General features: G+C 44.7%; 4 protein-coding genes across 9 annotated transcripts; all 4 read left to right on the top strand.

Annotated features, from left to right (window-relative positions):
- The first annotated feature begins 1,209 nt into the window (after positions 1-1,209).
- Positions 1,210-4,847, top strand: LOC146496329 (tonsoku-like protein). Of its 3 annotated transcripts, none has more exons than XM_085143640.1 (7): positions 1,211-1,351; positions 2,548-2,855; positions 3,042-3,213; positions 3,312-3,487; positions 3,572-3,645; positions 3,765-3,898; positions 4,320-4,847. In XM_085143640.1, exons 2-7 carry the CDS (start codon positions 2,706-2,708, stop codon positions 4,514-4,516), a joined length of 903 nt encoding a protein of 300 aa, XP_084999766.1. In that variant the 5' UTR covers positions 1,211-1,351; positions 2,548-2,705; the 3' UTR covers positions 4,517-4,847. The 3 variants fall into 3 exon arrangements, with proteins under 3 accessions (XP_084999768.1, XP_084999766.1, XP_084999767.1); XM_085143641.1 differs by lacking the exon at positions 1,211-1,351 and adding an exon at positions 1,369-2,028; XM_085143642.1 differs by lacking the exon at positions 2,548-2,855 and having other exon boundaries at positions 1,210-1,351.
- Positions 4,848-8,942: 4,095 nt separating this feature from the next.
- LOC146496328 (tonsoku-like protein) lies at positions 8,943-11,097 on the top strand. The gene is made up of 6 exons (XM_085144127.1): positions 8,943-9,095; positions 9,282-9,453; positions 9,552-9,727; positions 9,812-9,885; positions 10,005-10,138; positions 10,560-11,097. Exons 1-6 carry the CDS (start codon positions 8,946-8,948, stop codon positions 10,754-10,756), a joined length of 903 nt encoding a protein of 300 aa, XP_085000253.1. The 5' UTR covers positions 8,943-8,945; the 3' UTR covers positions 10,757-11,097.
- A 1,922-nt stretch (positions 11,098-13,019) lies between these two features.
- On the top strand, positions 13,020-16,659 carry LOC146496327 (tonsoku-like protein). Of its 2 annotated transcripts, XM_085144125.1 has the most exons (7): positions 13,021-13,161; positions 14,358-14,665; positions 14,852-15,023; positions 15,122-15,297; positions 15,382-15,455; positions 15,575-15,708; positions 16,132-16,659. In XM_085144125.1, exons 2-7 carry the CDS (start codon positions 14,516-14,518, stop codon positions 16,326-16,328), a joined length of 903 nt encoding a protein of 300 aa, XP_085000251.1. In that variant the 5' UTR covers positions 13,021-13,161; positions 14,358-14,515; the 3' UTR covers positions 16,329-16,659. The 2 variants fall into 2 exon arrangements, with proteins under 2 accessions (XP_085000252.1, XP_085000251.1); XM_085144126.1 differs by lacking the exon at positions 14,358-14,665 and having other exon boundaries at positions 13,020-13,161.
- A 1,244-nt stretch (positions 16,660-17,903) lies between these two features.
- LOC146496326 (tonsoku-like protein) lies at positions 17,904-21,566 on the top strand. Of its 3 annotated transcripts, none has more exons than XM_085142316.1 (7): positions 17,909-18,067; positions 19,265-19,572; positions 19,759-19,930; positions 20,029-20,204; positions 20,289-20,362; positions 20,482-20,615; positions 21,039-21,566. In XM_085142316.1, the coding sequence occupies exons 2-7, from the start codon at positions 19,423-19,425 to the stop codon at positions 21,233-21,235; spliced, it is 903 nt and encodes a 300-aa protein (XP_084998442.1). In that variant the 5' UTR covers positions 17,909-18,067; positions 19,265-19,422; the 3' UTR covers positions 21,236-21,566. The 3 variants fall into 3 exon arrangements, with proteins under 3 accessions (XP_084998444.1, XP_084998442.1, XP_084998443.1); XM_085142317.1 differs by lacking the exon at positions 17,909-18,067 and adding an exon at positions 18,701-18,745; XM_085142318.1 differs by lacking the exon at positions 19,265-19,572 and having other exon boundaries at positions 17,904-18,067.
- The last annotated feature ends 976 nt before the right edge of the window (positions 21,567-22,542 follow it).

The raw sequence follows: 22,542 nt of genomic DNA, 5'->3' as shown, positions 1-22,542 counted from the left end.
GCAAGAAAACGGCGACTCCTACAATAATGACAGTGTCATTTTGTGAAAGGCAAGAAAAATAGCTACGTTTTGATGTATAATTTGTGTTAATGAAGGCAAAATAGAGCGTTTGTTGGGACATGAAGAAAAGATTGAGAAAGCGACAATGGGTGGCGTGTTTGGCATCCATAGCAACCATAACAAGCAATATTGATTGATGGAAAAGAGATTTTGAGACAGTGGTAAGTAAAAAAGCAGAGTGAACCTATCTATAGGCTCGCCTGTAGGCTTGTAAGCAAGCCTAGCAGGTGAATTTCAGAAACAGGGACACTGGAATATTTTTTTGTTTGTCCCCTACATTGGTCCGCATGGGATTCGAACCGCTGCCCTCTGTCTTCAATCTCCGCCACGGGCCCTGTCACGATCCCATGTGCCACTTGGGCGGCCCTGTAACACAGGGCAAAAGGGGTATATTTAAAGTGCACACCCGTGCACAGCCGCACCCCCATTTTCGCCTCTTTTCATTAGCTGGACACCAGGCCTTATCTAGTCAGCCGTGCCAACCACATCCCTGGCAATGTGTACCTACTTCAAGCCGCATACAAGTGTAACGCTCACAATTTTCTGCTGTCACTCTAACCGTCTCCATAGACTTTGAATGTGGACATTTTTTTTTAACTGTGTTGCTTCGAGGCCATATGCAAGAAAACGGCAACTCCTACAATAATGACAGTGTCATTTTGTGAAAGGCAAGAAAAATACCTGCGTTTTGATGTATAATTTGTGTTAATGAAGGCAAAATTGAGCGTTTGTTCGGACATGAAGAAAAGATTGAGAAAGCGACAATGGGTGGCGTGTTTGGCATCCATAGCAACCATAACAAGCAATATTGATTGATGGAAAAGAGATTTTGAGACAGTGGTAAAAAAGCAGAGTGAACCTATCTATAGGCTCGCCTGTAGGCTTGTAAGCAAGCCTAGCAGGTGAATTTCAGAAACAGGGACACTGGAATATTTTTTTGTTTGTCCCCTACATTGGTCCGCATGGGATTCGAACCGCTGCCCTCTGTCTTCAATCTCCGCCACGGGCCCTGTCACGATCCCATGTGCCACTTGGGCGGCCCTGTAACACAGGGCAAAAGGGGTATATTTAAAGTGCACACCCGTTGCACAATGGGTGGCGTGTTTGGCGTCCATAGCAACCATAACAACCAATATTGATTGATTTTCTGCTGTCACTCTAACCCAGCAACTTAAGTGTTCCTGATGTCACACCTATGCGTCACTGCCCTCTGTGGAGAATGGGACAAATGTGCTTGCACATCAACCTATGGACTCAGACGGACTGTAAATCATCATCTTCCTCACTCAAGGTAACCTTATGGCTTGTAGGAACACTGCACATGTATGATAAGACTGTAGCCCTTCAACCGGCCCTTGAAAGGTTGCTGAAGACAGTGAACACCGTGGAATTCCCAGTATCACTGTGGTCCTGGGTTTTTTCACCTTCCTGCTAAGTGTTTCTGCCACCTCCTCTCAACCACTGAATACAAGCAGTGTTGCCAACTCCTCAGTTAGCAAAATCGCTATGCTAGTCAGTGTGGCTGCTCTACCAGGTGTAACAATGAAGTTTAACACCCAGGCATCCATGAAAAAAGAATTTCTGAAATGTAACAGAGTTAGAAGTTAGCAGAGAGTTAGCTCGCTAGTTTCCATCTAAATATAATATACCAGGTTCTGACTGAGGGATTTCTAAAACAAATTAAAAGGCACAGCTCTGCTATCACTTCCGACATACATGAAGACAGGAAAGTAAGCAGCAGTGATGTTTGTAGGGTTACTGAAGTTTGGCTAGCTGGTATATAGTGATGTGCTATGTGACTAGCGAAACAGCTATGTTAGCATAACATTAACACAGTGATGAACGGGAACTTTTTTTCCACTGGATAAGAGTTAAGGTGAGGGTTCCCGATGGTTAGGGACAAATGCAGTGGCATGGCAGGATGCTGTAAACGGACCAAACAACTGAGATAATCCATCCACATACGAGGTTAGTCATTAATGTGCTGCTGCATTGCCTGGGCTGTAGTTACATGGTAAGGTTTTAAAAACTGAGCTTTAAAATGAATGAAATCAATATCCTTATTTTCCTTATTATATTGTTTTATGTACTTTAATAATGAAGGCTTATAGAGCAAGGCCACTTTTGACTCACAAAGTGCTCACCCAGACTAAAAAACAGGAGGTTTTAGTGCATATTAATAGATAGACACAGAAAGGAGGAACTTTCCATATAAGCAATGTTTGAAAGTGTGTGTGACGTCTGAAGTACAGAAACAATACCATATAAGACACATGTTGAGCTAAAAATGTTAGAGCTCTTGCAACTGGCGTTTGAGCTGTGCAGGGGTCTCTCTCTTCCGGAAGATGATTGAATAAAAAGAAATATAAATGTTTTAACACACTATGAGTCGGTTTTCTGTGTTCTATCATGGGGACAAAAGAATCGGGGTTTAATAATGTGCATTTTTGTATTCTGTTATGAAGTACCGTCTCTTTCTACCTGTAGATGAGAACAAGCGTGTCTCCCGGCTATGTGAGGTTCAGGACTGGGGTTCCTCCGTGTCAGTGTGCGGACTCGGTTTGGCCGCCTTTTCCCTCGGCCCGCTCCTCCGTGCCCTAAAACTTCAGGCCAGCCTCACCGAGCTGCGAATTTCTGAAAACAGTATGTCTGACAATCTTCTCCCTGAGCTGATTGCCACAACGCTCACCATGCCTCGTCTGCAGCTGCTGGACATTTCTGCCAACTGCATTACAGGGGACGGCCTGGAGAAGGCTGTAAATGCTTTAAAGGGACAGAGTGCACCTGCATTCCCGGTAAGGGCCTCAGCTAGCCAATACTGGCAGCTCCAGGTTTACCATCTAACCTGTATTTAACTACCTCTGGTCTTAATAACTACCTTAGATCTTAATAACAAGCTAACCTGATTCGTATCAATGATATCTGTCAGAGAGAATTGGCTCTCGTGATCATTTGCTTTTTCTGCTCGTTTCCACTCAAAGTGCCTGGAGGAGCTGGACCTCAGTATGAACCCACTGGGGGACGGCGTGTCTGAGTCTCTGTCCTGTCTGCTGTCCTGCTGCCCTGTGCTAGCCAAGCTGTCTCTGCAGGCCTGTGGCCTCACTGCTCGTTTCCTTCAGCAGCATCGACTGCTGCTAGCCAGCGTGCTCACAGGTGACTCTCTAACAAGCAGCTGACTGAAGCCTTAAGCTTCACTGAACTCCCACCCATAAGCAAAACTGCAACTAACTTTACATCTTCTGAACGTTCAGGCACAGGCCATTTGAAAGCAGTGTGCCTGTCCCACAGTCCCCTGGGCTCCACCGGCTTTGAGCTGGTGTTAAAGACTCTGCCCCTCCACTGCCTCACACACGTGGACCTGTCAGCTGTCTGCAGAGGGCCTGCTGATTACCCGGCACTGGAACACCTCGCCAAAGTCCTGTCACAGGTGTGCACGCAAAAATCATGCAATGTCATTTATTGTCGAAAGATATAACTGTGCAATCAGGTTAAGACTTTTGTGTTTTTGCAGGACGAGTGCTCTCTGACCCACCTCAGCCTGGCTGCAAATGGGCTGACAGACAGCAGCGTAGCTACCTTGGCGAGGTTTGTGTGTGAGGGCGTCATTTCTACGGCTCAGTTATTACTCATGTTATTAGGGCTTTGCCTTTGTTTAAATTGTCACCCTTTACTGGCCTGTTGGACTTTTTATTATTATTTCACAGGTGCCTCTCGTCGTGTCCCACACTGGTGAGTCTGAATCTGTCAGGAAATCCGTCTGTTACATCAGCGGGACTTCACAACATCCTGGCGTCTGTCAGAGAGGCCCGTCGACCACTGACACTTCTAAACCTCGAAGGTATGCATATGTGTGAACTTGGAGATACTCCATGGACATGGAGTTTCACACTAATTCACAATTTGGATTTCTTTGATGTTTTTATCACCTGTGCAAAGTTGTACTTGGCAACAGTTTGTTTCTTGCTATCAGTCTGTTTCCTTTTGACACATTTCTAAGTTTGAACATTTAGTATGTATGCACAGAGGTGTTACATGGTGAGTACACACACAGACATTACAATATAGAAGTGTGGTTTAAAGATTGGAAAAAAAAAAAAAGATTAGTTGTGAATTAATTTTCCATTTTATGGAGCAGAAAACATTACTGGATGCTAGCTAATAGGCTACATTTGGATGTCAAATATTTATAGGGGGGGGGGGGGGGTGGGATGGAAATTATGGATATGAAATAAAATGTTTCTTTGTTGCTTAACCTGCAGGTTGTCAGGTCTCTGGCCCCTGGGAGAGTCAAGACCTGGACAGTTTGTCAGAGCTGGTCCAGGATATCCGTCTTTGCTCTCAGGCCCTCAACAAGCTGGACCGACAGACCTTGAAGCAGCGATGGGACAGGACTCAGTCACACGGACACTTTCTCGACCGAAACTCCAAGTGCCTCCTCTCTGCCACCTCCACTTGAGGGTGGCAGGTGTGTTCATAATAAATAATTAATAATGAATTATTAATTTCATAATAATTCATAATAAAAGTGGTCATTTTTATAAACATTTTGTTTAATGAGGCTACACCAAAAAGAAACTAGATGAAAACAAAATAAAGTGACATGGTGTCCACCAACAGTCTGATAGCTTGTGTTTTATGCATTTTTGTCTGCCTTATTTATACATGTAAAGCTCTGTATCTGTATAAAGAGTTTGTGTTAGTGTGTGAGAGGTTTTGTGTCACAATGGTCCTGTTTTGTAGGATTTGATTAAAAAAAACAAACACAATTAAAGTAACCGACGATGCTATACGTTGACATTGTTCTTTCACTGTAAGACTCAGCAGGCTATGGTGAATAATCACAGCGATTTTCAGGTCTCTGAAGAAATCTATCTAGAATCTATGACAGTGTAAAAACACCCTGCATTTTTAAATGTGCGGCGACATTTGAATGAGGCGCATAGCAGCAGAGGGAGCCAACGCACCACAAATGGTACACAGCCACAGATGCGCTTTGTGCAATGTATTTGTGACATGCAGGAGTGTCAATGTGGATAAGTTGAAAATCAAAAGCTAAAGAGCTCATTCTTGCACTGTTTTGATCAGAACAGAATGGTTAAAATGTACCCTCTTAGATGAGCCCTGGCTAGATGTTGAACAGGCACTATGCAATGATCTAGAGATTTCAGACCTACCATTTATTAGCTCAAACATCAAAAGACATGAATGCTTTAAAAGCATCAACATCAGCTTTTCTCTGTCAGCATGGTGGGAGTTTCTAAAAATAACGGAGTCTTCATTAATCCCATGCAAACGTACACCTATCTGGAATAACCCTGACATATTACAAAACAAAAATATGATTAATTTCCCAGAATGGAGTTGTAAAGGAATTAAATACTTAGAACATATATTAGAGGGAACAGAATTTATTCCATTTGACAGACTAGTTACACAATATGGGATCAACAAGAAAAGATTTTTAGAATATCAACAAATTAAATCCATAGTAAAAAAGAAATTTAACCTCAGTCAAGTTGAATTACAAACACCACCAAGTGTGGTTCAATTTCTTACTCTTAAATCCCCCAAACTATTATCTAAAATATACAGAACACTTTCTAAAATAGATGAATCAATATCCCTTCCTATTGCAAAGTGGGAAGCAGATTTATCAGTCAGCTTAGACCAAAACGTCTGGTCTCAGATTTGCTTAAAAACCTTTAAATTTATTAAAAATCCCAATCTGCAATTAATACAATACAAAATACTGCATAGAGTGCACTATACAGGTCATCGAATGTTTAAGATGGGCTTTACATCCGCCAACAACTGCTCACACTGTCAAGGCAATACACCAGACAGTTACATCCACGCTCTTTGGTTCTGTCCACCAGTGCAGAAGTTTTGGCACGAGATATGTGAGGACTTATCAAAGTGTCTGAAATGTAAAATTCCAACCTCCCCTTTAGTATGCTTGTTGGGAAATTTGGATGATGTCACTACAGAAATTAATACAGTCCACATGGTTTTTATTGCCCTATGCATCGCCAAGAAAACGGTCCTCATGAACTGGAAAAATAAAAATAATCTTAATTCTAGCCAATACAGAAACTATCTAATAGATCACATTAGTCTCGATATAGCCTCTGCCACCACATTAGATCAATCCCTCTGGGCTCCTTTGATCTGCTCCATCACCTAGCGGGGGTGGGGGGTCGTGGTTTGGTCCCGCCTTGGCTATTGTGGTTGATGTGGAGGTTGGGATGGGCTTAGGGCACCTGGAGGACCCCTAGAGACGTTATCCCTGGAGGGCTTAACCCGGGGGTTGTGTTCATAACCTGGTTAGTGGCTCTGGTCGCTCTCAGAGGTTGTTCTCCTCGTGGCCGCGTGCAGCGGGGCTGGAGGATGGTCTGTGCTGGCGGACGTAGGTTACTGGCCTGGTGGCCTGGCTGCCCCTGAGTGGATCCGGGGCGGGCGTGGGGGTTTGGGGTTCGGGGGTACTTCGCCTCCGTGCTGGGGCTCTGGCTGGGCCTTGGGGGCTTCGGTCCTCGTCGGTGTGTCGCCGAGGTTGTGGGCGGGTGGGTGCACGGGGGCTCAGCCCTGGCGCAGGGGGCCTCTTGTGCATCGGCCTAACCGGGGGGCTCTTGAACTGGCAGGGAGGTTGTTCCATCTTTGCAGGAGTCCACTCTGCAGGTGGGGGAGAGACATAGGAGAGGTGGAGAATAAACTTAACCTGGGTGTCTGTGTCTTGTGTAGTCTGGGAGATGATTGAATGTTGGGGTGGGTACAGTTTCCTCTGCGGTGGGGTAGAGTGGGCTGCCCCGGGTCCTGTGGGGCTTGGCGGTGTTGCTGCCGTAGGCCCCGGTCTGGATGGGCCTGGGCTCCCTTGCCTTGGTGGATACCAGAGGACGGGGGTGCATATTGGGGTCAGCGGGGGAGCTGGCCCTAGGGAGGGACACCCTCCCCTCCCTTCTTTTCCTCCCCATCCCCGTCTGCCTCCCTCTTCACGCTCCACCACACCCACCCACACAGGTAGGGCTTTGGGGTGCGGGTGTGTCACCAGGGTGCAGGGGAGACATTCCCCCCCCCTCTGTCCTCTTCTGGCCACCTGTGCCTCAATTTTATCTCACAACTTAGACATCCACATTACTTACACTCTCATAACACACACATATATATATATATAGGGCCTTGAGGGTGGGCACGTTAACGGCGTCCAGTAGACGGTCTGTGTATTCAAACCTGCCTCTGGCGCCGGTGCCCACCTCTCAATTTTAAATCCATGTAGACATTGAGGGTTCTCGGGAGGGGCCGTGCTAACACCTGCTGCTCTCTGGCAGCAGCACCATGCTCTCCCTTGTTTTAAATACACTTTAGAGCAACACGCAGCAACACTACACTTGAGCGGGAGGAGGGAGGTATGGGGTCTTAACACACCCCTGTTCTCTGCTAGCCATCGGGGCGGGGGGGCTGGGAAGAGATGCTGGCTGTCCGATTGGCCTCCCTGCTGCTGCGGAGCCTGGGGCGGTCTGCTTGCCTCCACCCCGGAGGGAAGGGTAACATCTCTTGGGTCTGGGTGCCGTTTCCATCTCTGGGGGTGAGGATACCTGGACCCGGGATATAGAGTATGTTTGGGGAGTGTGATTGTGTGTACATGTCCATTTACGTTTATTCCTGCGTTGGGTGAGTGCTGAGTGTTTGTATATGTGTGCATGAGGGTGGGAATGCATGTCTGTGTCTGTGTGTGCCTGTTTGTCTGTGTCTATATGTCAGGTCGGGTCTTAGACTTCACCTCTCTGGGAACTCCAAGGCCCTCCAAAGTGTGGAGGCCTATCTCCCCTCACCACACTCCCTGCCGGTGACTGATGCCCTCAGGGGTCGGTGCGTTGGTGGTTCTTGGTGTCCGGGGCTGGGCGCTCAGGTATGTACCAGCTCACTCCCGGTGACTACTTGGCGGGGCCTGGCGCCTGCTGCTCGGTCAGGCCTCTTCCGGGGCGCGGGGGGCCCTCGGGCCTCCGGCCTCTGTGCCTGTGGCTCGGTTCACTCTGGCACAGCTGGCTGCCGGCAGAGCCGGCGGGCACGCCGGTGCAGCCCCCTCTAGCTTCTGCCCGGTGGCTACTGGGTGACCCCTCATCTGGGGATCCTCAGCCCTTCCCATGAAGGTGGCACGGATGCCCCTCCGGTGGTCCTCCTTGGGCTCTTGCACTCTGGGGCCTCTGGATGTCTGGGGCCTGGATCTCCTCCATGCCTGCTTCATGCCCTGGGGGACGGGGCTATGGCTCTCTACATCCTCTAGCAGACCATTACATGGGGAAACCATTTGAATACAAGCGCGCCGATCCACACAGGTGTGCACATGGGTGTTCACTATTCGTAGACTTAAATCACACCTTTCTTGGCTGCTACTTCAAAGCACATTGTGCGCTGTCTGTCCTGCGTGCTGCACAACAACATTCAATATTTAGTATTTACTGCTGTTTTCACTTAGCTAGATTAATGCGATGGTGTTGTGTATAGTATGTTGCATTGTTTTGTTTTTTTTTTTTGCTTGTTTTCTATTCTTTTTCTCTCAACAGGTGATCCCGGAGATATTTTTTCTTCCCCCCTTTCTCACTGTCCCTCTCCCCTTCTGTTTTTCTTTTCCTTCCTCTTTCTTTCTCCCTTTCCTATCCCTCACTCATGTCTGTCCCGTCTGTAACAACTGAAAATAAAATAAATAATAAAAACAAAGGTCGATCAAATGGACCAATACGGCAATGCCATGATGATCCATTTGGCAAAATAAATCCATTGGGTATCCTTGTTGGTCTTCAGACAACAATTCTGACGGCTAAAGAACCAAATGGGACAGGCGGAAAAAAAAAAAAAAAAAAAAAAAAAAAAAAAAAAAAAAAGAAAACAGTATGTCTGACAATCTTCTCCCTGAGCTGATTGCCACAACGCTCACCATGCCTCGTCTGCAGCTGCTGGACATTTCTGCCAACTGCATTACAGGGGACGGCCTGGAGAAGGCTGTAAATGCTTTAAAGGGACAGAGTGCACCTGCATTCCCGGTAAGGGCCTCAGCTAGCCAATACTGGCAGCTCCAGGTTTACCATCTAACCTGTATTTAACTACCTCTGGTCTTAATAACTACCTTAGATCTTAATAACAAGCTAACCTGATTCGTATCAATGATATCTGTCAGAGAGAATTGGCTCTCGTGATCATTTGCTTTTTCTGCTCGTTTCCACTCAAAGTGCCTGGAGGAGCTGGACCTCAGTATGAACCCACTGGGGGACGGCGTGTCTGAGTCTCTGTCCTGTCTGCTGTCCTGCTGCCCTGTGCTAGCCAAGCTGTCTCTGCAGGCCTGTGGCCTCACTGCTCGTTTCCTTCAGCAGCATCGACTGCTGCTAGCCAGCGTGCTCACAGGTGACTCTCTAACAAGCAGCTGACTGAAGCCTTAAGCTTCACTGAACTCCCACCCATAAGCAAAACTGCAACTAACTTTACATCTTCTGAACGTTCAGGCACAGGCCATTTGAAAGCAGTGTGCCTGTCCCACAGTCCCCTGGGCTCCACCGGCTTTGAGCTGGTGTTAAAGACTCTGCCCCTCCACTGCCTCACACACGTGGACCTGTCAGCTGTCTGCAGAGGGCCTGCTGATTACCCGGCACTGGAACACCTCGCCAAAGTCCTGTCACAGGTGTGCACGCAAAAATCATGCAATGTCATTTATTGTCGAAAGATATAACTGTGCAATCAGGTTAAGACTTTTGTGTTTTTGCAGGACGAGTGCTCTCTGACCCACCTCAGCCTGGCTGCAAATGGGCTGACAGACAGCAGCGTAGCTACCTTGGCGAGGTTTGTGTGTGAGGGCGTCATTTCTACGGCTCAGTTATTACTCATGTTATTAGGGCTTTGCCTTTGTTTAAATTGTCACCCTTTACTGGCCTGTTGGACTTTTTATTATTATTTCACAGGTGCCTCTCGTCGTGTCCCACACTGGTGAGTCTGAATCTGTCAGGAAATCCGTCTGTTACATCAGCGGGACTTCACAACATCCTGGCGTCTGTCAGAGAGGCCCGTCGACCACTGACACTTCTAAACCTCGAAGGTATGCATATGTGTGAACTTGGAGATACTCCATGGACATGGAGTTTCACACTAATTCACAATTTGGATTTCTTTGATGTTTTTATCACCTGTGCAAAGTTGTACTTGGCAACAGTTTGTTTCTTGCTATCAGTCTGTTTCCTTTTGACACATTTCTAAGTTTGAACATTTAGTATGTATGCACAGAGGTGTTACATGGTGAGTACACACACAGACATTACAATATAGAAGTGTGGTTTAAAGATTGGAAAAAAAAAAAAGATTAGTTGTGAATTAATTTTCCATTTTATGGAGCAGAAAACATTACTGGATGCTAGCTAATAGGCTACATTTGGATGTCAAATATTTATGGGGGGGGGGGGGGGGGGGGGGTGGAAATTATGGATATGAAATAAAATGTTTCTTTGTTGCTTAACCTGCAGGTTGTCAGGTCTCTGGCCCCTGGGAGAGTCAAGACCTGGACAGTTTGTCAGAGCTGGTCCAGGATATCCGTCTTTGCTCTCAGGCCCTCAACAAGCTGGACCGACAGACCTTGAAGCAGCGATGGGACAGGACTCAGTCACACGGACACTTTCTCGACCGAAACTCCAAGTGCCTCCTCTCTGCCACCTCCACTTGAGGGTGGCAGGTGTGTTCATAATAAATAATTAATAATGAATTATTAATTTCATAATAATTCATAATAAAAGTGGTCATTTTTATAAACATTTTGTTTAATGAGGCTACACCAAAAAGAAACTAGATGAAAACAAAATAAAGTGACATGGTGTCCACCAACAGTCTGATAGCTTGTGTTTTATGCATTTTTGTCTGCCTTATTTATACATGTAAAGCTCTGTATCTGTATAAAGAGTTTGTGTTAGTGTGTGAGAGGTTTTGTGTCACAATGGTCCTGTTTTGTAGGATTTGATTAAAAAAAACAAACACAATTAAAGTAACAGACGATGCTATACGTTGACATTGTTCTTTCACTGTAAGACTCAGCAGGCTATGGTGAATAATCACAGCGATTTTCAGGTCTCTGAAGAAATCTATCTAGAATCTATGACAGTGTAAAAACACCCTGCATTTTTAAATGTGCGGCGACATTTGAATGAGGCGCATAGCAGCAGAGGGAGCCAACGCACCACAAATGGTACACAGCCACAGATGCGCTTTGTGCAATGTATTTGTGACATGCAGGAGTGTCAATGTGGATAAGTTGAAAATCAAAAGCTAAAGAGCTCATTCTTGCACTGTTTTGATCAGAACACATGTGGGAATTTTCAAGTGTTGAGAATTTGTAATTATAAAGTGAATTGGGGAAAGATATTAGATACTGCCACTGGCTAGATTTCAACCCGGGTCTCTCGCTCCCAAAGCGCGTTCTCCATAATATATTTCAAGCGTTTACCACAAGTGAGAGGTGAAAACTGCTGTTTCTTCGTGTTACAAAATGTTCTGTAACTCCAAAAGTACACGGGCTGTCGACATCATTCTTTCACTGTAACAATCAGCAGGCTTTAATAAAAACTTTTTAAAAAAAATCAAGGCGGTTTTCAGGTCTCTAAAGAAAAATACATCTAGAAGATATGACGAGTTGAAAACGCCTCGGTTACAGAATTTCAGCTGTCATTTTCACTCAAGTCTCCATATACTTTGAATGTGGACATTTTTTAACTGTGTTGCTTCGAGGCCATATGCAAGAAAACGGCGACTCCTACAATAATGACAGTGTCATTTTGTGAAAGGCAAGAAAAATAGCTACGTTTTGATGTATAATTTGTGTTAATGAAGGCAAAATAGAGCGTTTGTTGGGACATGAAGAAAAGATTGAGAAAGCGACAATGGGTGGCGTGTTTGGCATCCATAGCAACCATAACAAGCAATATTGATTGATGGAAAAGAGATTTTGAGACAGTGGTAAGTAAAAAAGCAGAGTGAACCTATCTATAGGCTCGCCTGTAGGCTTGTAAGCAAGCCTAGCAGGTGAATTTCAGAAACAGGGACACTGGAATATTTTTTTGTTTGTCCCCTACATTGGTCCGCATGGGATTCGAACCGCTGCCCTCTGTCTTCAATCTCCGCCACGGGCCCTGTCACGATCCCATGTGCCACTTGGGCAGCCCTGTAACACAGGGCAAAAGGGGTATATTTAAAGTGCACACCCGTGCACAGCCGCACCCCCATTTTCGCCTCTTTTCATTAGCTGGACACCAGGCCTTATCTAGTCAGCCGTGCCAACCACATCCCTGGCAATGTGTACCTACTTCAAGCCGCATACAAGTGTAACGCTCACAATTTTCTGCTGTCACTCTAACCGTCTCCATAGACTTTGAATGTGGACATTTTTTTTTAACTGTGTTGCTTCGAGGCCATATGCAAGAAAACGGCGACTCCTACAATAATGACAGTGTCATTTTGTGAAAGGCAAGAAAAATACCTGCGTTTTGATGTATAATTTGTGTTAATGAAGGCAAAATTGAGCGTTTGTTCGGACATGAAGAAAAGATTGAGAAAGCCACAATGGGTGGCGTGTTTGGCATCCATAGCAACCATAACAAGCAATATTGATTGATGGAAAAGAGATTTTGAGACAGTGGTAAAAAAGCAGAGTGAACCTATCTATAGGCTCGCCTGTAAGCAAGCCTAGCAGGTGAATTTCAGAAACAGGGACACTGGAATATTTTTTTGTTTGTCCCCTACATTGGTCCGCATGGGATTCGAACCGCTGCCCTCTGTCTTCAATCTCCGCCACGGGCCCTGTCACGATCCCATGTGCCACTTGGGCGGCCCTGTAACACAGGGCAAAAGGGGTATATTTAAAGTGCACACCCGTTGCACAATGGGTGGCGTGTTTGGCGTCCATAGCAACCATAACAACCAATATTGATTGATTTTCTGCTGTCACTCTAACCCAGCAACTTAAGTGTTCCTGATGTCACACCTATGCGTCACTGCCCTCTGTGGAGAATGGGACAAATGTGCTTGCACATCAACCTATGGACTCAGACGGACTGTAAATCATCATCTTCCTCACTCAAGGTAACCTTATGGCTTGTAGGAACACTGCACATGTATGATAAGACTGTAGCCCTTCAACCGGCCCTTGAAAGGTTGCTGAAGACAGTGAACACCGTGGAATTCCCAGTATCACTGTGGTCCTGGGTTTTTTCACCTTCCTGCTAAGTGTTTCTGCCACCTCCTCTCAACCACTGAATACAAGCAGTGTTGCCAACTCCTCAGTTAGCAAAATCGCTATGCTAGTCAGTGTGGCTGCTCTACCAGGTGTAACAATGAAGTTTAACACCCAGGCATCCATGAAAAAAGAATTTCTGAAATGTAACAGAGTTAGAAGTTAGCAGAGAGTTAGCTCGCTAGTTTCCATCTAAATATAATATACCAGGTTCTGACTGAGGGATTTCTAAAACAAATTAAAAGGCACAGCTCTGCTATCACTTCCGACATACATGAAGACAGGAAAGTAAGCAGCAGTGATGTTTGTAGGGTTACTGAAGTTTGGCTAGCTGGTATATAGTGATGTGCTATGTGACTCGCGAAACAGCTATGTTAGCATAACATTAACACAGTGATGAACGGGAACTTTTTTTCCACTGGATAAGAGTTAAGGTGAGGGTTCCCGATGGTTAGAGACAAATGCAGTGGCATGGCAGGATGCTGTAAACGGACCAAACAACTGAGATAATCCATCCACATACGAGGTTAGTCATTAATGTGCTGCTGCATTGCCTGGGCTGTAGTTACATGGTAAGGTTTTAAAAACTGAGCTTTAAAATGAATGAAATCAATATCCTTATTTTCCTTATTATATTGTTTTATGTACTTTAATAATGAAGGCTTATAGAGCAAGGCCACTTTTGACTCACAAAGTGCTCACCCAGACTAAAAAACAGGAGGTTTTAGTGCATATTAATAGATAGACACAGAAAGGAGGAACTTTCCATATAAGCAATGTTTGAAAGTGTGTGTGACGTCTGAAGTACAGAAACAATACCATATAAGACACATGTTGAGCTAAAAATGTTAGAGCTCTTGCAACTGGCGTTTGAGCTGTGCAGGGGTCTCTCTCTTCCGGAAGATGATTGAATAAAAAGAAATATAAATGTTTTAACACACTATGAGTCGGTTTTCTGTGTTCTATCATGGGGACAAAAGAATCGGGGTTTAATAATGTGCATTTTTGTATTCTGTTATGAAGTACCGTCTCTTTCTACCTGTAGATGAGAACAAGCGTGTCTCCCGGCTATGTGAGGTTCAGGACTGGGGTTCCTCCGTGTCAGTGTGCGGACTCGGTTTGGCCGCCTTTTCCCTCGGCCCGCTCCTCCGTGCCCTAAAACTTCAGGCCAGCCTCACCGAGCTGCGAATTTCTGAAAACAGTATGTCTGACAATCTTCTCCCTGAGCTGATTGCCACAACGCTCACCATGCCTCGTCTGCAGCTGCTGGACATTTCTGCCAACTGCATTACAGGGGACGGCCTGGAGAAGGCTGTAAATGCTTTAAAGGGACAGAGTGCACCTGCATTCCCGGTAAGGGCCTCAGCTAGCCAATACTGGCAGCTCCAGGTTTACCATCTAACCTGTATTTAACTACCTCTGGTCTTAATAACTACCTTAGATCTTAATAACAAGCTAACCTGATTCGTATCAATGATATCTGTCAGAGAGAATTGGCTCTCGTGATCATTTGCTTTTTCTGCTCGTTTCCACTCAAAGTGCCTGGAGGAGCTGGACCTCAGTATGAACCCACTGGGGGACGGCGTGTCTGAGTCTCTGTCCTGTCTGCTGTCCTGCTGCCCTGTGCTAGCCAAGCTGTCTCTGCAGGCCTGTGGCCTCACTGCTCGTTTCCTTCAGCAGCATCGACTGCTGCTAGCCAGCGTGCTCACAGGTGACTCTCTAACAAGCAGCTGACTGAAGCCTTAAGCTTCACTGAACTCCCACCCATAAGCAAAACTGCAACTAACTTTACATCTTCTGAACGTTCAGGCACAGGCCATTTGAAAGCAGTGTGCCTGTCCCACAGTCCCCTGGGCTCCACCGGCTTTGAGCTGGTGTTAAAGACTCTGCCCCTCCACTGCCTCACACACGTGGACCTGTCAGCTGTCTGCAGAGGGCCTGCTGATTACCCGGCACTGGAACACCTCGCCAAAGTCCTGTCACAGGTGTGCACGCAAAAATCATGCAATGTCATTTATTGTCGAAAGATATAACTGTGCAATCAGGTTAAGACTTTTGTGTTTTTGCAGGACGAGTGCTCTCTGACCCACCTCAGCCTGGCTGCAAATGGGCTGACAGACAGCAGCGTAGCTACCTTGGCGAGGTTTGTGTGTGAGGGCGTCATTTCTACGGCTCAGTTATTACTCATGTTATTAGGGCTTTGCCTTTGTTTAAATTGTCACCCTTTACTGGCCTGTTGGACTTTTTATTATTATTTCACAGGTGCCTCTCGTCGTGTCCCACACTGGTGAGTCTGAATCTGTCAGGAAATCCGTCTGTTACATCAGCGGGACTTCACAACATCCTGGCGTCTGTCAGAGAGGCCCGTCGACCACTGACACTTCTAAACCTCGAAGGTATGCATATGTGTGAACTTGGAGATACTCCATGGACATGGAGTTTCACACTAATTCACAATTTGGATTTCTTTGATGTTTTTATCACCTGTGCAAAGTTGTACTTGGCAACAGTTTGTTTCTTGCTATCAGTCTGTTTCCTTTTGACACATTTCTAAGTTTGAACATTTAGTATGTATGCACAGAGGTGTTACATGGTGAGTACACACACAGACATTACAATATAGAAGTGTGGTTTAAAGATTGGAAAAAAAAAAAAAAGATTAGTTGTGAATTAATTTTCCATTTTATGGAGCAGAAAACATTACTGGATGCTAGCTAATAGGCTACATTTGGATGTCAAATATTTATAGGGGGGGTGGGGGGGGTGGGATGGAAATTATGGATATGAAATAAAATGTTTCTTTGTTGCTTAACCTGCAGGTTGTCAGGTCTCTGGCCCCTGGGAGAGTCAAGACCTGGACAGTTTGTCAGAGCTGGTCCAGGATATCCGTCTTTGCTCTCAGGCCCTCAACAAGCTGGACCGACAGACCTTGAAGCAGCGATGGGACAGGACTCAGTCACACGGACACTTTCTCGACCGAAACTCCAAGTGCCTCCTCTCTGCCACCTCCACTTGAGGGTGGCAGGTGTGTTCATAATAAATAATTAATAATGAATTATTAATTTCATAATAATTCATAATAAAAGTGGTCATTTTTATAAACATTTTGTTTAATGAGGCTACACCAAAAAGAAACTAGATGAAAACAAAATAAAGTGACATGGTGTCCACCAACAGTCTGATAGCTTGTGTTTTATGCATTTTTGTCTGCCTTATTTATACATGTAAAGCTCTGTATCTGTATAAAGAGTTTGTGTTAGTGTGTGAGAGGTTTTGTGTCACAATGGTCCTGTTTTGTAGGATTTGATTAAAAAAAACAAACACAATTAAAGTAACCGACGATGCTATACGTTGACATTGTTCTTTCACTGTAAGACTCAGCAGGCTATGGTGAATAATCACAGCGATTTTCAGGTCTCTGAAGAAATCTATCTAGAATCTATGACAGTGTAAAAACACCCTGCATTTTTAAATGTGCGGCGACATTTGAATGAGGCGCATAGCAGCAGAGGGAGCCAACGCACCACAAATGGTACACAGCCACAGATGCGCTTTGTGCAATGTATTTGTGACATGCAGGAGTGTCAATGTGGATAAGTTGAAAATCAAAAGCTAAAGAGCTCATTCTTGCACTGTTTTGATCAGAACACATGTGGGAATTTTCAAGTGTTGAGAATTTGTAATTATAAAGTGAATTAGGGAAAGATATTAGATACTGCCACTGGCTAGATTTCAACCCGGGTCTCTCGCTCCCAAAGCGCGTTCTCCATAATATATTTCAAGCGTTTACCACAAGTGAGAGGTGAAAACTGCTGTTTCTTCGTGTTACAAAATGTTCTGTAACTCCAAAAGTACACGGGCTGTCGACATCATTCTTTCACTGTAACAATCAGCAGGCTTTAATAAAAACTTTTTTTAAAAAATCAAGGCGGTTTTCAGGTCTCTAAAGAAAAATACATCTAGAAGATATGACGAGTTGAAAACGCCTCGGTTACAGAATTTCAGCTGTCATTTTCACTCAAGTCTCCATATACTTTGAATGTGGACATTTTTTAACTGTGTTGCTTCGAGGCCATATGCAAGAAAACGGCGACTCCTACAATAATGACAGTGTCATTTTGTGAAAGGCAAGAAAAATAGCTACGTTTTGATGTATAATTTGTGTTAATGAAGGCAAAATAGAGCGTTTGTTGGGACATGAAGAAAAGATTGAGAAAGCCGACAATGGGTGGCGTGTTTGGCATCCATAGCAACCATAACAAGCAATATTGATTGATGGAAAAGAGATTTTGAGACAGTGGTAAGTAAAAAAGCAGAGTGAACCTATCTATAGGCTCGCCTGTAGGCTTGTAAGCAAGCCTAGCAGGTGAATTTCAGAAACAGGGACACTGGAATATTTTTTTGTTTGTCCCCTACATTGGTCCGCATGGGATTCGAACCGCTGCCCTCTGTCTTCAATCTCCGCCACGGGCCCTGTCACGATCCCATGTGCCACTTGGGCGGCCCTGTAACACAGGGCAAAAGGGGTATATTTAAAGTGCACACCCGTTGCACAATGGGTGGCGTGTTTGGCGTCCATAGCAACCATAACAACCAATATTGATTGATTTTCTGCTGTCACTCTAACGCAGCAACTTAAGTGTTCCTGATGTCACACCTATGCGTCACTGCCCTCTGTGGAGAATGGGACAAATGTGCTTGCACATCAACCTATGGACTCAGACGGACTGTAAATCATCATCTTCCTCACTCAAGGTAACCTTATGGCTTGTAGGAACACTGCACATGTATGATAAGACTGTAGCCCTTCAACCGGCCCTTGAAAGGTTGCTGAAGACAGTGAACACCGTGGAATTCCCAGTATCACTGTGGTCCTGGGTTTTTTTCACCTTCCTGCTAAGTGTTTCTGCCACCTCCTCTCAACCACTGAATACAAGCAGTGTTGCCAACTCCTCAGTTAGCAAAATCGCTATGCTAGTCAGTGTGGCTGCTCTACCAGGTGTAACAATGAAGTTTAACACCCAGGCATCCATGAAAAAAGAATTTCTGAAATGTAACAGAGTTAGAAGTTAGCAGAGAGTTAGCTCGCTAGTTTCCATCTAAATATAATATACCAGGTTCTGACTGAGGGATTTCTAAAACAAATTAAAAGGCACAGCTCTGCTATCACTTCCGACATACATGAAGACAGGAAAGTAAGCAGCAGTGATGTTTGTAGGGTTACTGAAGTTTGGCTAGCTGGTATATAGTGATGTGCTATGTGACTCGCGAAACAGCTATGTTAGCATAACATTAACACAGTGATGAACGGGAACTTTTTTTCCACTGGATAAGAGTTAAGGTGAGGGTTCCCGATGGTTAGAGACAAATGCAGTGGCATGGCAGGATGCTGTAAACGGACCAAACAACTGAGATAATCCATCCACATACGAGGTTAGTCATTAATGTGCTGCTGCATTGCCTGGGCTGTAGTTACATGGTAAGGTTTTAAAAACTGAGCTTTAAAATGAATGAAATCAATATCCTTATTTTCCTTATTATATTGTTTTATGTACTTTAATAATGAAGGCTTATAGAGCAAGGCCACTTTTGACTCACAAAGTGCTCACCCAGACTAAAAAACAGGAGGTTTTAGTGCATATTAATAGATAGACACAGAAAGGAGGAACTTTCCATATAAGCAATGTTTGAAAGTGTGTGTGACGTCTGAAGTACAGAAACAATACCATATAAGACACATGTTGAGCTAAAAATGTTAGAGCTCTTGCAACTGGCGTTTGAGCTGTGCAGGGGTCTCTCTCTTCCGGAAGATGATTGAATAAAAAGAAATATAAATGTTTTAACACACTATGAGTCGGTTTTCTGTGTTCTATCATGGGGACAAAAGAATCGGGGTTTAATAATGTGCATTTTTGTATTCTGTTATGAAGTACCGTCTCTTTCTACCTGTAGATGAGAACAAGCGTGTCTCCCGGCTATGTGAGGTTCAGGACTGGGGTTCCTCCGTGTCAGTGTGCGGACTCGGTTTGGCCGCCTTTTCCCTCGGCCCGCTCCTCCGTGCCCTAAAACTTCAGGCCAGCCTCACCGAGCTGCGAATTTCTGAAAACAGTATGTCTGACAATCTTCTCCCTGAGCTGATTGCCACAACGCTCACCATGCCTCGTCTGCAGCTGCTGGACATTTCTGCCAACTGCATTACAGGGGACGGCCTGGAGAAGGCTGTAAATGCTTTAAAGGGACAGAGTGCACCTGCATTCCCGGTAAGGGCCTCAGCTAGCCAATACTGGCAGCTCCAGGTTTACCATCTAACCTGTATTTAACTACCTCTGGTCTTAATAACTACCTTAGATCTTAATAACAAGCTAACCTGATTCGTATCAATGATATCTGTCAGAGAGAATTGGCTCTCCTGATCATTTGCTTTTTCTGCTCGTTTCCACTCAAAGTGCCTGGAGGAGCTGGACCTCAGTATGAACCCACTGGGGGACGGCGTGTCTGAGTCTCTGTCCTGTCTGCTGTCCTGCTGCCCTGTGCTAGCCAAGCTGTCTCTGCAGGCCTGTGGCCTCACTGCTTGTTTCCTTCAGCAGCATCGACTGCTGCTAGCCAGCGTGCTCACAGGTGACTCTCTAACAAGCAGCTGACTGAAGCCTTAAGCTTCACTGAACTCCCACCCATAAGCAAAACTGCAACTAACTTTACATCTTCTGAACGTTCAGGCACAGGCCATTTGAAAGCAGTGTGCCTGTCCCACAGTCCCCTGGGCTCCACCGGCTTTGAGCTGGTGTTAAAGACTCTGCCCCTCCACTGCCTCACACACGTGGACCTGTCAGCTGTCTGCAGAGGGCCTGCTGATTACCCGGCACTGGAACACCTCGCCAAAGTCCTGTCACAGGTGTGCACGCAAAAATCATGCAATGTCATTTATTGTCGAAAGATATAACTGTGCAATCAGGTTAAGACTTTTGTGTTTTTGCAGGACGAGTGCTCTCTGACCCACCTCAGCCTGGCTGCAAATGGGCTGACAGACAGCAGCGTAGCTACCTTGGCGAGGTTTGTGTGTGAGGGCGTCATTTCTACGGCTCAGTTATTACTCATGTTATTAGGGCTTTGCCTTTGTTTAAATTGTCACCCTTTACTGGCCTGTTAGACTTTTTATTATTATTTCACAGGTGCCTCTCGTCGTGTCCCACACTGGTGAGTCTGAATCTGTCAGGAAATCCGTCTGTTACATCAGCGGGACTTCACAACATCCTGGCGTCTGTCAGAGAGGCCCGTCGACCACTGACACTTCTAAACCTCGAAGGTATGCATATGTGTGAACTTGGAGATACTCCATGGACATGGAGTTTCACACTAATTCACAATTTGGATTTCTTTGATGTTTTTATCACCTGTGCAAAGTTGTACTTGGCAACAGTTTGTTTCTTGCTATCAGTCTGTTTCCTTTTGACACATTTCTAAGTTTGAACATTTAGTATGTATGCACAGAGGTGTTACATGGTGAGTACACACACAGACATTACAATATAGAAGTGTGGTTTAAAGATTGGAAAAAAAAAAAAAAGATTAGTTGTGAATTAATTTTCCATTTTATGGAGCAGAAAACATTACTGGATGCTAGCTAATAGGCTACATTTGGATGTCAAATATTTATGGGGGGGGGGGGGGGGGGGGGATGGAAATTATGGATATGAAATAAAATGTTTCTTTGTTGCTTAACCTGCAGGTTGTCAGGTCTCTGGCCCCTGGGAGAGTCAAGACCTGGACAGTTTGTCAGAGCTGGTCCAGGATATCCGTCTTTGCTCTCAGGCCCTCAACAAGCAGGACCGACAGACCTTGAAGCAGCGATGGGACAGGACTCAGTCACACGGACACTTTCTCGACCAAAACTCCAAGTGCCTCCTCTCTGCCACCTCCACTTGAGGGTGGCAGGTGTGTTCATAATAAATAATTAATAATGAATTATTAATTTCATAATAATTCATAATAAAAGTGGTCATTTTTATAAACATTTTGTTTAATGAGGGTACACCAAAAAGAAACTAGATGAAAACAAAATAAAGTGACATGGTGTCCACCAACAGTCTGATAGCTTGTGTTTTATGCATTTTTGTCTGCCTTATTTATACATGTAAAGCTCTGTATCTGTATAAAGAGTTTGTGTTAGTGTGTGAGAGGTTTTGTGTCACAATGGTCCTGTTTTGTAGGATTTGATTAAAAAAAACAAACACAATTAAAGTAACCGACGATGCTATACGTTGACATTGTTCTTTCACTGTAAGACTCAGCAGGCTATGGTGAATAATCACAGCGATTTTCAGGTCTCTGAAGAAATCTATCTAGAATCTATGACAGTGTAAAAACACCCTGCATTTTTAAATGTGCGGCGACATTTGAATGAGGCGCATAGCAGCAGAGGGAGCCAACGCACCACAAATGGTACACAGCCACAGATGCGCTTTGTGCAATGTATTTGTGACATGCAGGAGTGTCAATGTGGATAAGTTGAAAATCAAAAGCTAAAGAGCTCATTCTTGCACTGTTTTGATCAGAACACGTGGGAATTTTCAAGTGTTGAGAATTTGTAATTATAAAGTGAATTAGGGAAAGATATTAGATACTGCCACTGGCTAGATTTCAACCCGGGTCTCTCGCTCCCAAAGCGCGTTCTCCATAATATATTTCAAGCGTTTACCACAACTGAGAGGTGAAAACTGCTGTTTCTTCGTGTTACAAAATGTTCTGTAACTCCAAAAGTACACGGGCTGTCGACATCATTCTTTCACTGTAACAATCAGCAGGCTTTAATAAAAACTTTTTAAAAAAAATCAAGGCGGTTTTCAGGTCTCTAAAGAAAAATACATCTAGAAGATATGACGAGTTGAAAACGCCTCGGTTACAGAATTTCAGCTGTCATTTTCACTCAAGTCTCCATATACTTTGAATGTGGACATTTTTTAACTGTGTTGCTTCGAGGCCATATGCAAGAAAACGGCAACTCCTACAATAATGACAGTGTCATTTTGTGAAAGGCAAGAAAAATAGCTACGTTTTGATGTATAATTTGTGTTAATGAAGGCAAAATTGAGCGTTTGTTCGGACATGAAGAAAAGATTGAGAAAGCCACAATGGGTGGCGTGTTTGGCAGTAGTAATACACTTGCACTTTTTTTTCCATCAATCAATATCTCAGCTTGCTGCGATGCATGCAATTTATTTTGAAAACGGCAC

The sequence above is a fragment of the Neolamprologus multifasciatus genome, chromosome 19 (genome assembly GCF_963576455.1).
Source record: "Neolamprologus multifasciatus chromosome 19, fNeoMul1.2, whole genome shotgun sequence".
NCBI lineage: Eukaryota > Metazoa > Chordata > Actinopteri > Cichliformes > Cichlidae > Neolamprologus > Neolamprologus multifasciatus.
This window is presented reverse-complemented; position numbering and strand designations above follow the sequence as displayed.

Bases quoted from the DNA above. Each gene is read 5' to 3' on its own strand.
- LOC146496329 (XM_085143640.1), top strand. From the start codon at position 2,706: ATGTCTGACAATCTTCTCCCTGAGCTGATTGCCACAACGCTCACCATG. The intron at 3,646-3,764 runs GTTTGTGTGTGA...ATTATTTCACAG, and splicing joins AGCGTAGCTACCTTGGCGAG to GTGCCTCTCGTCGTGTCCCA. The intron at 3,899-4,319 runs GTATGCATATGT...CTTAACCTGCAG, and splicing joins GACACTTCTAAACCTCGAAG to GTTGTCAGGTCTCTGGCCCC.
- LOC146496328 (XM_085144127.1), top strand. From the start codon at position 8,946: ATGTCTGACAATCTTCTCCCTGAGCTGATTGCCACAACGCTCACCATG. The intron at 9,454-9,551 runs GTGACTCTCTAA...CTGAACGTTCAG, and splicing joins GCTAGCCAGCGTGCTCACAG to GCACAGGCCATTTGAAAGCA. The intron at 9,886-10,004 runs GTTTGTGTGTGA...ATTATTTCACAG, and splicing joins AGCGTAGCTACCTTGGCGAG to GTGCCTCTCGTCGTGTCCCA.
- LOC146496327 (XM_085144125.1), top strand. From the start codon at position 14,516: ATGTCTGACAATCTTCTCCCTGAGCTGATTGCCACAACGCTCACCATG. The intron at 14,666-14,851 runs GTAAGGGCCTCA...TTCCACTCAAAG, and splicing joins AGAGTGCACCTGCATTCCCG to TGCCTGGAGGAGCTGGACCT. The intron at 15,298-15,381 runs GTGTGCACGCAA...GTGTTTTTGCAG, and splicing joins TCGCCAAAGTCCTGTCACAG to GACGAGTGCTCTCTGACCCA.
- LOC146496326 (XM_085142316.1), top strand. From the start codon at position 19,423: ATGTCTGACAATCTTCTCCCTGAGCTGATTGCCACAACGCTCACCATG. The intron at 19,573-19,758 runs GTAAGGGCCTCA...TTCCACTCAAAG, and splicing joins AGAGTGCACCTGCATTCCCG to TGCCTGGAGGAGCTGGACCT. The intron at 20,616-21,038 runs GTATGCATATGT...CTTAACCTGCAG, and splicing joins GACACTTCTAAACCTCGAAG to GTTGTCAGGTCTCTGGCCCC.